The sequence below is a fragment of the Ammospiza caudacuta genome, chromosome Z (genome assembly GCF_027887145.1).
Source record: "Ammospiza caudacuta isolate bAmmCau1 chromosome Z, bAmmCau1.pri, whole genome shotgun sequence".
Classification (NCBI taxonomy): Eukaryota; Metazoa; Chordata; class Aves; order Passeriformes; family Passerellidae; genus Ammospiza; species Ammospiza caudacuta.
This window is the reverse complement of record NC_080632.1, coordinates 69,589,487-69,604,753: the sequence shown is the minus strand read 5'-3', so window position 1 is coordinate 69,604,753 and position 15,267 is coordinate 69,589,487. Positions and strand designations below refer to the sequence as shown.

Sequence of the window (15,267 nt, the reverse complement as noted above, 5' to 3'; positions counted from 1 at the left end):
TGTAGTGCCCTAGATATTTAGGTTTACTTTTACTGTTGGTTTCCTCCAAGAACCAGAGTTAGAATTCATATACTCTTGATGTTCTCTAGCTTACTTACTGTGGAAGGTAGAGAGGTTGCACACAATGCATTGGGACTTGCTATTTATTTAATCAGAAAGCAAGTAAATCTGGGTTACTAGGTAACTGTAAATGTTACTATGTTGTCTACCCTAGAGTGATAGAGTTTGATACCAAAGGGGTAACCCAAGAATGAGGAGTTCTACTGTGTGTGTGCACTTTTGGCCAAGAAACAGGGTGTACAGGATCTGCTTTCTGAGCAAGGACAAAAGGAAGATAAGGGGAGGTCATCTGGCTTAGGAATGCAGCCACTGCCTAAACAAGACTATAAAAGACTGAACCAGGGGAGGGATTTATGGTAATAAGCAATTATAATATGTATTATGACTGTGTGTAAACAATGCACTTGCAGAGGATCGGAATGCACACCAGGCAGAGCAGTCCCCCATGCATCCCTGACCCAGTAAATTAAATAATGCTGATTTCTTAAGGCTGCATTGGTATTAAGGAGTTTATTTACCCAGTTTTCAGTGAATTTTGGTGACAAGTTGACTACTTATATCGGACTTTCAGCTCTTTAAAGAGTAATCGGCATGGGTCATTTGTTCCTGTTTACAGGTGGCTGAAACTTGGCAGAAACTAATAAGGATGAAACAGGAGGAAGGTGCAGAAAAGGCAGAGCTTCATCAGCTTTGGAAGAAGATGATCCAGTTACTGAAAGACAGTACAAGGAACAAGGATAATAAGACTGGGCAGTTGGTAATGTTTCTCACTCCTTGTTCAGCTAGGTACATATATATGTCCAGTGCACCTAGTAATTGCAGCCTGTTTGTCTGAGTTGACTGTCTCAATGTTCAGAGGTACTAAACTTCTGAGGAAAAGTTGGGCAGCTTTACATTTTGACAGAAACAGCAACTGTGCAGCAGCCTGAGATGAGCCTTAGGTGTAACGAGTCACCTAAGTTCTTCACAAATTGTTCTAGCATGGTTTGTTCTACTGGGTGTAGTCCTTCACTAGCAGATTTCTCCAGCACGGGTCTTTTTCTTACTCTCACATATTCTTATTTCTCTCTCTGCCTGCAATTGCTATTGCACTGGTTTCTTCCCCTTCTTGAATCTGTTATTCCAGAGGGACTCCCAGCATTGCTGATGCTCTTGACCTCAGCCAAGCATGTCTGTCTTGAAGCCAGCTGCATCAACTCTGTTGGACATGGGGGAGGTTTCTAGCAGCTTCTCATAGAACCCACCCCACTTAGCTGCCCTCTTGCCACACATAACCAATACAGATGTTCTTCAAAAAAACAAACTCCCCCCTACTTTCATCCAAGTAGGAAGAGATGGATTTGTGAGGTTTTTCTGTTTCTTTGTACATATGCTTTTTCCTAGACAGAAATATTTTGGATGAAATTTTCTTTTCTCCTCTAGGTATTAAGCTTTAACTTCTTAGGAAAGTGACAAAGCTGATTGAAACCAAACAGAATGATCATGAGTCCTCTGTGGACAAAGTTAATTTTGTTTTATCTGATTTATCTGTTCTTGGAAGATGAACTTCCTTCAGCATGAAAGGTGGAAATGTATCACCTGATAGCAGTGTTTCAGAAAGGAGAAAATACAAATTGAAGTTATTTCAGATAGCAGAAAATTGAATCTGTATCTCTACTTTTAAAAAAGCAAAGGCTTTGACTTCAAGCTAGTGTAGAAAAGAGGAACTGCAGGCAACACTGCTTTTTTGGAAAGGAAAAATAACTTCAAAATATTTTTTAAATAGCATAAACCTCAGGAATAAGTTTCACATGCAAATCCACAGCTTATTGCAGTTTCAAGTAAAGCACTTGAATCTGGAACCCTGCGGACCTGAAAGCAACACACTTCAGTATTTCTGTAGTGACAAGCTGTGTACAACTTTGTTTAGCATGGTTGTCTGTAAGCCTGCATTCTGGTGCCTGTGTTCCCCAAAGCGTCAAGAAAAAAAGATTAGACTAGACTTCTAGATTTCTAGACCAGAGTGGGGCGAGAGGCTGACAGCTAACCTTACAGGATAGTAACCTAATTTCCTTCTTTGAATTGGGATTAGGTTTGAAGAACAATCTATGTTCTTAAAAATTTTACCTTCCTTGTACCATCTTATGTTTTGTGGCATCATATTATTGCTTCATCTTGTACTAGACAATTTAGATGCTTTAGATGCTGAGTGCTGCTTCATGATAAGAAACTTGCTTCATGTCTTTCTCTGTTCATAGCACTAGTGTAAACTTTTAAAGTAGGATCTAGGTAATAACATATAAGTACCCACTTTAATATGGAAGGGCTGGAAAGCATGTTATCTCCTCTAAGGAGCAGATAACTTTAGGTTTTCCAAGTTTGGAGGAGACTGAGGGGTGCCTCTATTGTCTGCAGTTTCCTGAGCAGAGGAAGTGGAGAAGGAGGTGCTGAGCTATTCTTTCTGGCATCTAGTGATGGAATGTGTGGGATGGGTTCACCAGACTTGACATGTGGCATCATTTCTTTACCAAAAGGCTGGTCAAGCATTGAAGCAGCCTTCCTAGAAATTCAGTTATGTCCCAAATCTATCAGCATTCAAGAGGCACTTGGTCATTGCCCTTAATAACATGTTTTAGCTTTTGGTCAGATCTAAAGTGCTGAGGCATGTGGACTAGATGATTGTTGTATGTTCCTTCCAACTGAAATATTCTATTCTATGAAGATAACATTTCCCTAGAATATTTGTTTTGCACTCCTGATTTTTTGTTATTTCAGCTTTTGACTGCATTTGAACATGCACTGCATTCTGCTGACACTGTTCCTGGTGAAGACCACCAAAATCTTTACAAAGACTTCATACAGTGCTTGTCTAAAGTAAGGTTATGTCAAAGCATCTTTCTAGTAAGAAAATAGATCAGTTATTTCACATCTGAGAACTCACATAAATAACTGTTTACTCTTTTTTCCTTTCTAGTTTCCTCATGAAGTCACTAGGTTGGAAAAGGCTTGTGATGACATGATGGCTTTGTACCCTTCTATGACTTACCCTTTGGAAGTACTTTGCTTGCACTTTGTTCAGTCAGGTGAGTAGGATGGATTTAGGCATTTTGAGGGCTGAAATTTTTTAAATAGTTGATTTAGTTGACAAACTGTTTGCAAGTTTTTACCTTTCACAAGGACTGTACAAGTACTTTCTTTACTTCTGTGTTATGTTTCTGAAAATAAAGTGTTTGGTCCTATGACTTGTCATTTCCTTGCCCTGTAACTGAGTAGTGACTGTAAGTGACAAAAACCTGCTGTAAGGGAAGTCCAGCTCTTTGAAGTTTCAAAGAAAAATGCCTCACTTGAAAGCAGCCTCTCTGGATAAATGAATAGTAGCTTCTTGACCTTTTAAGAAAAAGTGAAAGAGTGTTAGCCAGTGCTCTGAGGTTCACGATGAGCTATGCTGAGGTTATTCTTGACACAGATTCTCTTCCATCACAAAAAAAACCCACAAAAACCCAAAAAAACCAAAACAAAACAAAAACAAACAAACAAAAAAACCCCACAAACAAATAACCCCCAGATAAGCATTTGTGCAACTATGTTAGAGAGTGTGCCTTGTGAGTAGGGAATAACAGATCTGTTTAGATATATATTCTGAGTAGAAAAGGAGACTCTTTGAGGGGAAAAAGACAAAACCTGGTGTGTTCAGAAGTGCAGGGATCTGAAACTATGCATTACAATTTTTTAGTCATTTACTAAACAACATTGCAATAGCATTGGACACTTTCTCATAATTTTCAAAGGTAATTATTAGAATTTAGCTTTTTGTTTTGTTATTTAAGTCATCAGAAGTTATTTTGTTTCTTTTTAAAGCAAGGAGACCAAGTCAGGAAAAAAAACCCTCTAGAAATAACTTTCATCTTAGGTAGAAAAAGGGGTTTTCCTGTTTTGAAAAAATGGAATATGATAGCAAAATACAGCAAGTGAGAATTTTTCACTTTGTTTTGGAAGCATGAAGACAAATGAGGCCCAGACTCACAATTTGTAAAATATTTGAAAATGCTTTACATTTTGGAGAAATGGGCAGAAACTAATTTTCAAAAGAAAAGGTTAGTGCAGTTCTTGTATACTAGCACTCTGGCAATATCTCATCGTCCTACAAGCTTCTTGTAGGGGAAGGATGCTGCTTGTGTTTTAGAAAGGCTGTTTCTTTAGGTCTGAGTCATGTGTTTTAATCCTTCATGTCCTGCACTTCTCACAGGGTTGTTAATTTAGGTGCATTGTAAAGTCACCTTTAGCAAATGCAGATGAAATCAACTGTTATGCCACATAAATCAATAATTCCTTAAAGAAAATAATAGCTTGAAGGTTGTTGCAACAAGTCACAAAGTTCCTGTCAGTATTGCCAAGTCTACAATTGCAGCTAAATGCAGGCATCAAAAGTTAGTGGCGTCAGTTAAAATTAAGCTAAAACATTAAATGATATGGTTTCACAGCAAGGTAATTTCAAAAAGCTTATCACAGCAAATTAGCAGGTACACAATGTCTCTTCTGGAAGAAAATTTTATTGATTTATTTGTGACAGATTCTGGCATGTACACTTTCAGCTGAACTTACATGAAAAGCATATTATTATTTAACAATATTTTATATTATTATATTAATTATTTATTAATAAAGGGAGTATACCTGGAGTAATTTAGCAAAAGTGATTATTCAGGTTTCAGACTGTCAGTTTATTTTGTGGACACAGTACTGAGTATTTAGGTTACTTCTTGGGTTTTGGTTCTTTTATGGGATAGGGATAGTAAGTGTGTAGAGCCTTTGGAAAATCACTTTGAACTCAAAAGGATAATGATCATTTATATGAATAAGGTAAGCTGTTGCAGTTATTCTTTTAATCTAAAACCCTACAAAACGTGTCTTTTTCTGAAACCAGGTACTTTACCGGAAAAGGCCCTGACCTGTTTCTCTAAACTTTTGGAGATGGATGCAAGCAGTGGTCCAGGCATCATTGGTTTTGGTATAAAATGCCTCAAAGAAAATAAATACAAGGAGGCTGTTAAGAGTCTTACTGAAGGTAAATGTGTAGTATGAGATGTGAGTAGTCTGTAACTTGAACACTAGATTATGTTCAAAATTTAGGGAATCTTATACTTGCGTATTAGTTTGAAAATTCTAAGACCAGCTAGATTTTAAAAGAATGCTGAACACTTCATCTGATTTGTTTGAAATATAGCTTTAAGTGTAGCATCTCTAAAGCCTTTCATTTGTGTTATAGTAAGCTCTGTAGTGTTTGAAGGTAAACCGTTTTTAATCCTACTGTTATTGGGAAAATAATTATATGAAACACTAACTGGAACAATAGCAGTAAATGAAGGAATGTGAAATTTATGAAGTAAAATGTAATGCAACCTCTCTAGTAGAGTCACTGCATTTCTCTGCTTGAGCAAAGATGACTTTTCTCTGAAGTTACTTCATTTTCAGTTGGGTAAAGACTCACGCTGAGTATTTAGAGAGAAATATTGTAAGAGTTTTTTTCTGTTTTGTTGTTCTACAGTAACTATATTTGCTGAAGACTTGGCTTACTCATCTGTAAATTGACTTGCTTGTATTGAAATGGCAAAACTCTTTCTAAAATACTCATTAAGTATACTAGTGGGAAAATGAGACTGCCCACCCTCACTAGCTGCTGTGGCAGCTAACAGTGGAAACTGGGTAAATAATTGGGATGTATGCATTCATGAGTCAGTTAGACTATGCTGTGATGTCCTCCTGCATCCATTCTTCTAGATTTAGAATAAGATTGTTTCTGAAATTTAATTTTGGAATATTCTACAGTGAAACAACATCTTGCCTAAAATATGAAATAAAAGTTTCATGTGCCTAAGAGCACATGAAGAGGAAAAGGTATTCCTTGGAAAACAAATTATTTTTGCTTAAATGACCATGTTTTGAAAAAGATAGTATTCTATTTTAATTAATATTAAGTTGTTTTTCTGTTTTTACTTTTACACATAGACTTTGCTTACAGCAGAGGGAATGCAAAGAGAAGGCTCTTGGTATAATGCGTAAATGTAGAAAGTTTGAAAATCATGTCTCTTCCAATGAGCTATGTGTTTGTATCTTAGGTGTTGAGGCTTCCAGGCATTACTTGGTAATTATACATCAGAAGACAGAAATTCAGTTTTATTAGCAAGTCTTAATTAAGGCAGATTCATCAGAAAGTTTCAGTATATATAATGTTATATGCAAAATTGAGCCTAACTTACATGCTTTCTGCTTTTTGCCTTGTTGCATGGAGGCTTCTGTGTCCAAAACAGTCTAAAAAAAGACTCAGAAAAGATTACGGCAAGTCTTAACTATCTGATTGATAATATGTTTTTGATGGCATTATATGGAAATAATATGTATCTACTTGCTATGTGTTTTTGCAACTCTAAGCAATTTTTAAAAGTGTCTTTTTTAAACTCTTACTAGGTTTGCAGAAGACTAAGCAGTGTCCAGCTGCATGGTATTATCTAGCAGAGGCACAGATGAAGATCCATGAACACAGGAATGCTGTCCTGTCCTGCAATCAAGGTAACTGCCTGCTACTTTAAAGAGCAGTTCCAGTGCTGCACTGCTTTATGTAGTCCAGCCAACATGGCCTTGGTATGGTAGGTCTGAGTTAGCAGTAGTCACAGTCCCTTGCTTCTTGCAGTCTCAAGCTTGTGCTGTCTCTCTTGGTTTATGAGAGCTGAAAAGCACCTTATGGTGCTTAGTCTCAGGAACAGAGAAAATACTTGGCTAAGTGGATCCAGAAAGCTGTCTGATGGTTAATATTTGGAAGGTTTACGTTTTCTGCTGTGCTGCTTCTGCTGGTGGTTGACCAATGCTGGCAAATGACAGATAGCCTGAAATCACAAGGTAGGTGTCACAAATATTTAGCCTGGCAGATAATCATGTTTTAATGTGAAAAACAAATTTTTAATCAAATTAAGGTAAAACGCAGAAAGGATGTGTAGTATAGCTGCATCTGAAGAAACTCACTGAGTATAAAACTTCATCTTTGCTAGCTGGCAGCGAGGGCAATTATTGCCATCTAGGATGCATATCTCAACTGAACAGGGCCACTCTCTGGTGGTTATAAATGAAGGGGCAGCTGAAGTGGACTTCTTTTGTGGCAGGGAGAAATGCAGTGAAAAGTTTTTAAGAAAGACTGGAAGAAGTAAAAGAAGCCAAACAGACCTGGCCAAATAGTTATGGGAAATCAAGCAAAAGTAGTTACTGGTGAGGGGAATTCAAAAGACTTATGAACTTGAGTGGAGGAAAAATGAAAGCTGAACAAAATAGGTTCGAAAAGAAATTTATTGGTGAAAGAATGAAAATAAGGAAGTTCTTTTCCCATCTGTGTTCAGTGTGGAAGATCTCGGGGTGACTTTGTACCGTGACTTCTTTTCAGCAGATTGATCTAACAACTTGTCTATGATTACAGTGTTAACAAGGGCATGTCTAAAACAAGACAAGGAAACATAGCATAAAGGAACTATGAGATACCAACTTAGGAATTGACTGAGATGAAAATACTGAAGTTTTAAGGGGTTCCATAATTGATTACTGAAACTGTCTTGGCACCCAAATACTTGAAAGTAGGTGGCATGGCTCTGAATTTTAAAAAGGAAAGTTGAGGGAAAACACTGACAGGTCTGGTATATTTAGTGGTTGAAATAGTGTAAACTGAAACAGTAGAGTTAAAGAATTTATGTAGAAAAATGTTTTGGGGTAGACAGCATGGTCTTTTGAGAGTTGCTAATTTAGAACTCCTTCAAGGAGCTTATGAGCTCATAAATAAAGGAGGTTTCCAGGTGGTAATTGGTAAGATCCCTTACTTGACTGTTAGTAGCCTTGGTTTAAGAAGCAAAGCTGTAACTTTGGGTTTTTTCTTGTAAGTTAAAAGGTAGAGCACAGTATAGTAATTATGTCTGTTTTCAAGCTGGAAGGAGGTATCCCTTGACATTTTCCCTGATACCTGTGCTGTTTATGAATGCTGAGTAATAGGGTTATAGTTTGCTGCTATGTAAAGTAGACTGCAAAACTTTTAGATGTTTACCAGAGTGCATAACTGAGTGTCAAGACTATAGAATTTTATTCATTATTTTAAATGCAGAATAATAGAGTTGTGGGAAGAAGTGTTCTCACAAAGCTACCTGACACTCTCACTGAAGAAAAGTGCAGAAGGTCCTCATTCGGTATGAAAAAGTAGGACTGTTTCTTTCCCCTGGTGTGCTTTACAGGCAAGTCAAATATTAGCAAGTTCAGAGAAGGGAATCGTTAGTGAAACGTACCATCAACACACAGTAGCTTTAAGAACTTCAGCAGCTTAATAAAATCCCTGTGTAGTTTTGGTAACTATCTACTCCATTTCAAAAAGAAAATAAGAGTAGAAGTTAATAGACTAGAAGTGAGGTTGGTCACATGGGCTAAAAACCACAACATATGAGAACAAGTAAATAATCTGTCAAGTCCTTTTCTAGCCTGGAGAAGAGATCATTTTGAACTCTGTGAAGATACAAATGATGTGGAATATAAATAAAGATTGAGTGTTTTGTTTTCATATGTGAGGTCTGGCTAGTGCCAAATGCAGCTAAAATGTCAAGCTCAGAGCAAACAAAACAAGTTTTGTTTTTCAATGCAAAAAGTTAAGTTCCTTGCTGAAAAGTGCTGTTGATGCAGAAATTTCACTTGAGTCCAAAACGTGTAGAAAGTCAGAGATAATTTTGAAAAAACGTTGCTTTTTACTTGTCCTGTCTTAGTGACTGTATCAAATGAGACAACAGCTCATTGTACATGAAAATAAATACAATTAATTGAGTTACTCAGGAAGTTCTTGCCTTTAAAGAATGGTGGTGCTCAACAGAGATGCCTTCCATCTCTGAGGTGAGATGATACTGTGTATTCAAAAAGTAATTGGAACTCTGTGAGGGTTACTTTGTAACTTTTACAGGCATCAAGGTAAATCCCTGTTTTCAGTAGTATTCTTTCATTTGAACACTGAAATGCGGAACGATTTGTCTGTTGAAAGGTCGTTTTTTCCTTAGAACTCTAATGAGCAAAATTATAGCACTTAATTTTTAAAGTCAGCAGCTAAAAAGCAATCAGTATACATACATCTGAGATGACCTCCTAGAATTGACTAAATTGTTAAACTTGAATGGATAGAAATTTTACAGGGCAATTTGTTATTTATGGGGGAGAGCAGTCTGAATGGTGTTCTATTAGGCAGAAAAAATATAGTTAACAAGGTTTTAGAAATATTTGGAAGAATGCTGCTCTGTGTACTTCTTCTTTTCTCATTTAACTTGATGAAAGGTTCTTCTTGTCAACAGCTCTTGAGGCTCTTGGAACTCCTGAGGGTCCTAATCTTCAGTGGAAGAACCTTGTCTTTCAGTTGAAAGCAGAGACTTTGATTAAAATAGCTGATGCTGATGCTGCAGAAGAAGCCATTAAAGCACTTGAGCAGGTATTTTTATTGACTAAAATGTTTGGGGTTTTTTTTAATATTACAAGGTGCCCTTATCTTTCTGTACTTAAGGTAAGTATTTCTACCCTGGCCTCCTTTCAACTTGGTGGTTTAGACCATTCCTACCAGCTGTCATGTAATTCAGACATGTCTTCCATTCCTGTTTTTCCAGGCTTTGCTGCAGCTCTTTTTCATTTGCAGTTTTAATTTTGGAAGCTGTCACTTTTGACTTTGCCTGGTCTTGCTCACTGTTGCTGGTTCTGTGCTGTTACCCATCTTAATTTGAATTCATGTTATAATCTCCCTAGTTCTTGCTAGTTCTGTGCTGTTACCCATCTTAATTTGAATTCATGTTATAATCTCCCATGTCCATCATTCCCTTGTGATTAGTCATGAAGAAAAACACATTACTTTAAGATTGAATGTTTAAGCTTTGGCAGAAGTTGCTTCCCCCCTGTTTTTGTCACACAGTTTCATTCTTTGTTGTTCTTCATATTTCTGCACCTTTGTTCTTACAATCTTCTACTTGCTCTTCATCAGAATTGTCCTAAATTTTCTCAGGGATAATAGAGAAAACTTCTAAATGCTTTCTTCAGGCAGTCTGTCTGCTTTTAACAACTTTAACTTCTTAATGTGGGGAGATAATAAATTAATTGTGTTTATTATTTGGTGTTCTAGATTGTAGATGGAGCCAGTGATCCAGTGATTTCAGCTCTCAGGGGTCAGGCTTATCTGAACAAAGGTTTAATGGATCAGGCTTCAAAGGTTAGTGATTTTTGTCATTCCTGTGAGCTAAGTACAGCTCTTGGTTTCATAGAGGAAGTAACTAGAGAAAAATGACATCCTTTTGCAGGTTTCACAAGAGCTTCTCTTGTCCCACCCTGATCTGGCTGAGGCCCATGCTCTAGAGGGTTTCATCCATTATTCCCAAAAGAACTATGAGCAGGCAGAAAAAAGGTAGACTTTTGTTTTCTTTCCTGTAACAGGGAAGTGTTATGGGATAGTAAAATGTAGTGTTTTGCAGCTTTTGGGAATTTGTCTGACCTGACCTGTTTTCATTTTATTTAGTTTTCTACATGCTATTGAAAGAAAGGCTGGAATTGCAGAGTATCATCAGTACCTGGGGCTCACATACTGGTTCATGAGTGATGAGACAAGAAAAGACAAAGGAAAAGCACTCACTCAGTTCTTGAAGGTAAAGACTCCTTTGACTGTTGATGTAGAATTAGTGTTTTCCTACATCAGAAGCCAAATATGAAAAACATACTGACAGGAATGAGACTTGAGTATTCTCCTTTGTACAATGTATGAGCCTCCAGAGCCTGCAAACTAGGTTCTGCTGTGCAAAAAGGCATTGCAGGGAGCTGTGCAGTTACCTTGAATCTCTCCACTTCTGTTTTCCTCTTTTCAACTAATTCTTTAGGCTTTTGAATTGGCAAAACTTAGTGGTGATTCCCTCAACCTTTTCTCCTTCGGGAAAGTGGAGGCCTCTACGCAAGCAGCAAATGTCTTTGAAGACCTTTTGAATGGGGGAGGGCGGAATTCAAATTCAAAAAACATGAAGGAAAAAAAGTTGATAATGGTGTTAGGGTTTCATTGTCTGTCCCAGGATGTAAGTTGGTAAAGCCCCATAATTTATATGCTTTTCCTGATCTTTGGGATTTTAGTAATTGTGGCTTTTTCGCTGAACATAGATAATAACATGAATCCAAAAGTTTTAGTTTGACATCTGTGTTAGTAACTTGAAATTGTACAAAATAGAACTTTAGGCACTGTGAACTCATCATGTAACTTCATTATAGGTATTGATAACTCAAATCATTACCTGCTGCTTGCACTTTAATACACAGCTGAGTATAGTGGCAAATGTAGTTGAACAGTTCTTTTGGTTCTAAACCATTATATGCAATCTTTATTATTATTGACAAAGCTGTTTTCTGCTGCTTGAAGGCTGTCAATTTCTTAACTATAAGCAAATCTGCCAAATGCATCTAAGAAGGAACTGAAACTTTATACATGGCTGGAGTTAATTATGGTGTTATATGGTAAGAGTATGAACATAATGATTGAAACAGAGTAGAAGATGAAATAAAGATTTACTTTCTCCTAGCACAACTATTTTAGTACTTTGAGTACAAAATGTTTTGTGTCATGGGATTTGTAGCAGATTTTCCAGATATTTAAAGCTCAGGTAATCTGTGCAATTTTATAATAAAGTTTGGCAGCTCAAATATATCACAGAAGGGGCTTAAAAATATGATAAGCAGAGGCTGAACAAGTAGCTGTCACTGAACCTGTCTATGCGTATAATCCTTTAGAATGCTGTCTGATAGTGTGTTGGTATTTCCTTATAGGCTGCAAAATTGGACAGCTACTTGGGAAGTGCCTTTTGTTATCTAGGTAACTACTACAGAGACATTGCTGGAGACAAAAGCAGAGCTCGTGGTTGCTATAAAAAGGCTTTTGAACTGGATGAGACGAATGAAGAATCTGGAACAGCAGCTGTCAATTTAAGTGTGGAACTTGGAGACATGGTATTGTACATTCAGAATGTCAGATTACTGCTGCTTTGTTGTTCTTCTATTAATCCTCCTTTTTAAAGAATCACTTCAGGTTTCCTCTATATTTAAGATCAGAAAACAAATGTTCTGTCATTGCTTAGCAGCTTTTATAGTTGGGCTTGCTTCAATTTTATGTTCCAATTCCAAATTAAATTTGTCTTGGGAGAAGGTTGGGAGAACCAAGTATTACATTAGGGTCATCGGGTGTGATATAGATGAAGCATTTTTTTCAGTAGGGGGCATAAGGAGAAAGTTGGGGATTTTCTTTATTTAGCTTGTGTAACTTCTTTTTTCCATCCTTCACCTTGCTGCTTTAGAAAGTTATAAGAATATTTTTAAATGGTTTTTGTTTACTAATTTGGCATTTATTGCTTTGTTAGGACACTGCTTTGTCAATCCTGAATGAGGTAACTGAAAAAGCAAGACCTGGTACAGCAAAATGGGCCTGGCTTCATCGTGGACTTTACTACTTGAGAACTGGTCAGCCGTCACAAGCAGTGGCTGAGTAAGACAACTGGTGGTTGGTTTAAGTCCTTTTCTACCAATCCCAATAAAATAGTCTTTGCTCATAGCAAGTTTTCAAATTAAGTTAGGTAATTATACCTTGTACTTAACAAAGGGAAATGGGTCTGAGTGAGTCTCTCTTCAGTTCTAGAATTCACAGAATGTAGTCCTGTTAACACAGCAGTGTTTTGTACTAACAAGCTTTGTGACAGGCACAGACAAGCTGCTATAGCACTGAATAGCCAGGGCGAGATACAATTCCTAAAATTTCCTCTGAAGATGAAAAACCTACTATGCTTTGTTTAAAAGTTCCATGTAATTGTGAATTTGTGTCCTGAAGAGTATATAATGCAAAATTAGTGTCCTGAGCATATACAATGAAAGTAAATAATTATGTTGAATTGTATCATATTTCATTTAAATAAATGTATGTCTTGATATCTTCAGTTTGCAGGCAGCTCTCAGGGCTGATCCAAAGGATTCCAACTGCTGGGAGTCTCTAGGGGAGGCTTACTTCAACAGAGGTAGCTACTCAACAGCTCTGAAATCCTTCAGGAAAGCAAGTGAGCTGAACCCAGGGCTTGTGTACAGCATTTACAGAGCTGCAGCACTTGAGCAGATTCTAGGCAAATACGAAAATGCTATAGCTACCTATCAACAAATATTAAAGAAGACAGAAAACTATGTGCCTGCACTGAAAGGTATTATGCCTGAATTTGAAAGTGTTCACTTTTCCTCCCTTTACACACTGTAGTGTTTCAGTCTTTTGGAGGAGTTTTTGATGTATTGAGGTTTTCTTGTGGTGTGTTGAGGTTTTCTTGTATGGAAGGATACAGTTGTATGTAGGGCCATGAGGTTCCTCGCATGAAAGTTGATTTGTAGTATTACAAATTCCTGAAAAACTCTTAAATTATGATGAATGTGAGTAATTATTTCTCTTTCAAGTAAGTATGAAAGGTAGTTAATTCTATGTGGCTACCAGGCCAAAGGAGTAGGAGAACTGAAGAGACACAGAGGAAGCCCACTAACAGGGCTGCAGTTTTACTTAAGCTGTAAAATACTGGCTCAACAGGCAATGAAATCAGATTGCCATTTCAAAGAGGTGGGCTGATTTCCTTCTGCTCCTGACCAAGCATTCCTCACTTCTTGTGTTAGTCTAGTGATTCAGACCCTTCTGAACTTTTTCAAGTGGTGAAAAAGAGCAGTGAATCCCAAGAGATCTCCCAAGCATTACAGGTGGCAGGGGTAGAGACCTTCAGTATATAGGTAGGAGTAGAGAGAAATGGAGCAATTGAAACTTCTTCATTATGGAACTGTGATTCTGAAGTTATATAATGCAGGTAGTGTATAAAATTTTGATTAAAAATGAATAATTGCTCTGTTTGCATTCTCCCTGCCACTTAGTTTTCAATCATTCTCACCTCATATACCAATCTGAAGCAGGTGCTGCTTGATGGCTAGTTTGAATTTGTAATTATTTTTTTCATTGTATGTAAGGCCTTCTGGTTTCTGGATGAATCTAAACTGATTCTTGGAAGAGTTAATTCAGAAATGTAGAGTTATTATTACAACAGTGGGCTTTTAATCTGAAAAAGTTACAGTGTGGTTGATTATCTACCTCCTCCTCTATAACTCCTCTAGGTTTTTTCAAGACCAAAGTGACGTGGTAAAAGCTCCGTAATGGAGTTGGAGTGTATTGCATTTAGGCAGTTTTACTAGTTGTTGGGCAAGAAGGGAAGAGCTGACTGTAGCAGCAGTTTGCAAAGGTGCTGTATGTGCATATGCATATGGTTTTTTCAGTGTCTGTAGGTAACAGTTGACAGTGTTACTAGTACTAAAATGCTTTGAGTACTTAAGTACATGGTATCAAGATTCCTCCTCATAGTTGCCTTTATACTGTTTTCTTACACCTCCTGAGTCTTCTTTCATAAAGGCTCACATTGTAATCTCTGGTCTGTTAGCTGTAAATCCTTTTAAGTCTCCAAACAGCCTTCACTTTCTTTGAGACTTCTTATGATGTTTGGACCAATTTTGTAAATTTTGTGGACCTTCTTAAAACTCTCTGAAGTTCTTTGACTGTCCCATCAGTGTTTATTTTCAACTGTTCTGATCCATTTGAACAGTTTCTGAGTTGAGCTGTTGGAAGTATGGTATCTGGTAGCTGAGTCAATAACTTCACTGGTGTTACTTCACTGCATCTTTTCAATGTGTTTTGATTTTGTGCTACTGAATACTTATTCTGCCTCTGTTGTAGCGTATCTTTCATGTAATTTTAGGGAATAAAATCAATTTTGTTTTTTGATCTTGACATCTGATAAGCTTATGATCTTGGTCTTCTGGGGAGCCAAGATAAAGACTCTTGCAAAACTCTATTTTGGTATAGGTGGAGGATTACAATAGCATGAGGAGGGTAGCTTCAGAACTCTAAAAATAATCTGAGAATGAATGGTACTCATATCCGATGATTTACAGCTGGACAGAATCACTGCTAGTGCCAGCAAATGTGTAAACCAAGCAGTTACTATTTCCAAAATGTTAGAAATTGTAACCTATGATGCAGTTCCTTTTTCATAGTGGGAATTATTTCCAGTTGTGGTGGTTTGACCCTGTCTAGGCATCAACTGCCCACCAAGCTACTCTGTCACTCACCTTGTCAGCAGGATGTGAACAAAAGAC

The 15,267-nt window shown here is 37.2% G+C and overlaps 1 protein-coding gene across 1 annotated transcript in view; it reads left to right on the top strand.

Annotated features, from left to right (window-relative positions):
• SKIC3 (SKI3 subunit of superkiller complex) overlaps positions 1–15,267 on the top strand; it is a 45,554-nt gene that overhangs the window by 3,536 nt on the left and 26,751 nt on the right. Inside the window, exons 5-16 of the mRNA XM_058823319.1 lie at positions 677–817; positions 2,815–2,913; positions 3,014–3,122; positions 4,964–5,104; positions 6,505–6,606; positions 9,393–9,526; positions 10,205–10,291; positions 10,380–10,483; positions 10,595–10,721; positions 11,881–12,060; positions 12,468–12,592; positions 13,039–13,292. Coding sequence (XP_058679302.1) covers positions 677–817; positions 2,815–2,913; positions 3,014–3,122; positions 4,964–5,104; positions 6,505–6,606; positions 9,393–9,526; positions 10,205–10,291; positions 10,380–10,483; positions 10,595–10,721; positions 11,881–12,060; positions 12,468–12,592; positions 13,039–13,292 — 1,603 coding nt within the window. The remainder of the gene's footprint in view (positions 1–676; positions 818–2,814; positions 2,914–3,013; positions 3,123–4,963; positions 5,105–6,504; positions 6,607–9,392; positions 9,527–10,204; positions 10,292–10,379; positions 10,484–10,594; positions 10,722–11,880; positions 12,061–12,467; positions 12,593–13,038; positions 13,293–15,267) is intronic.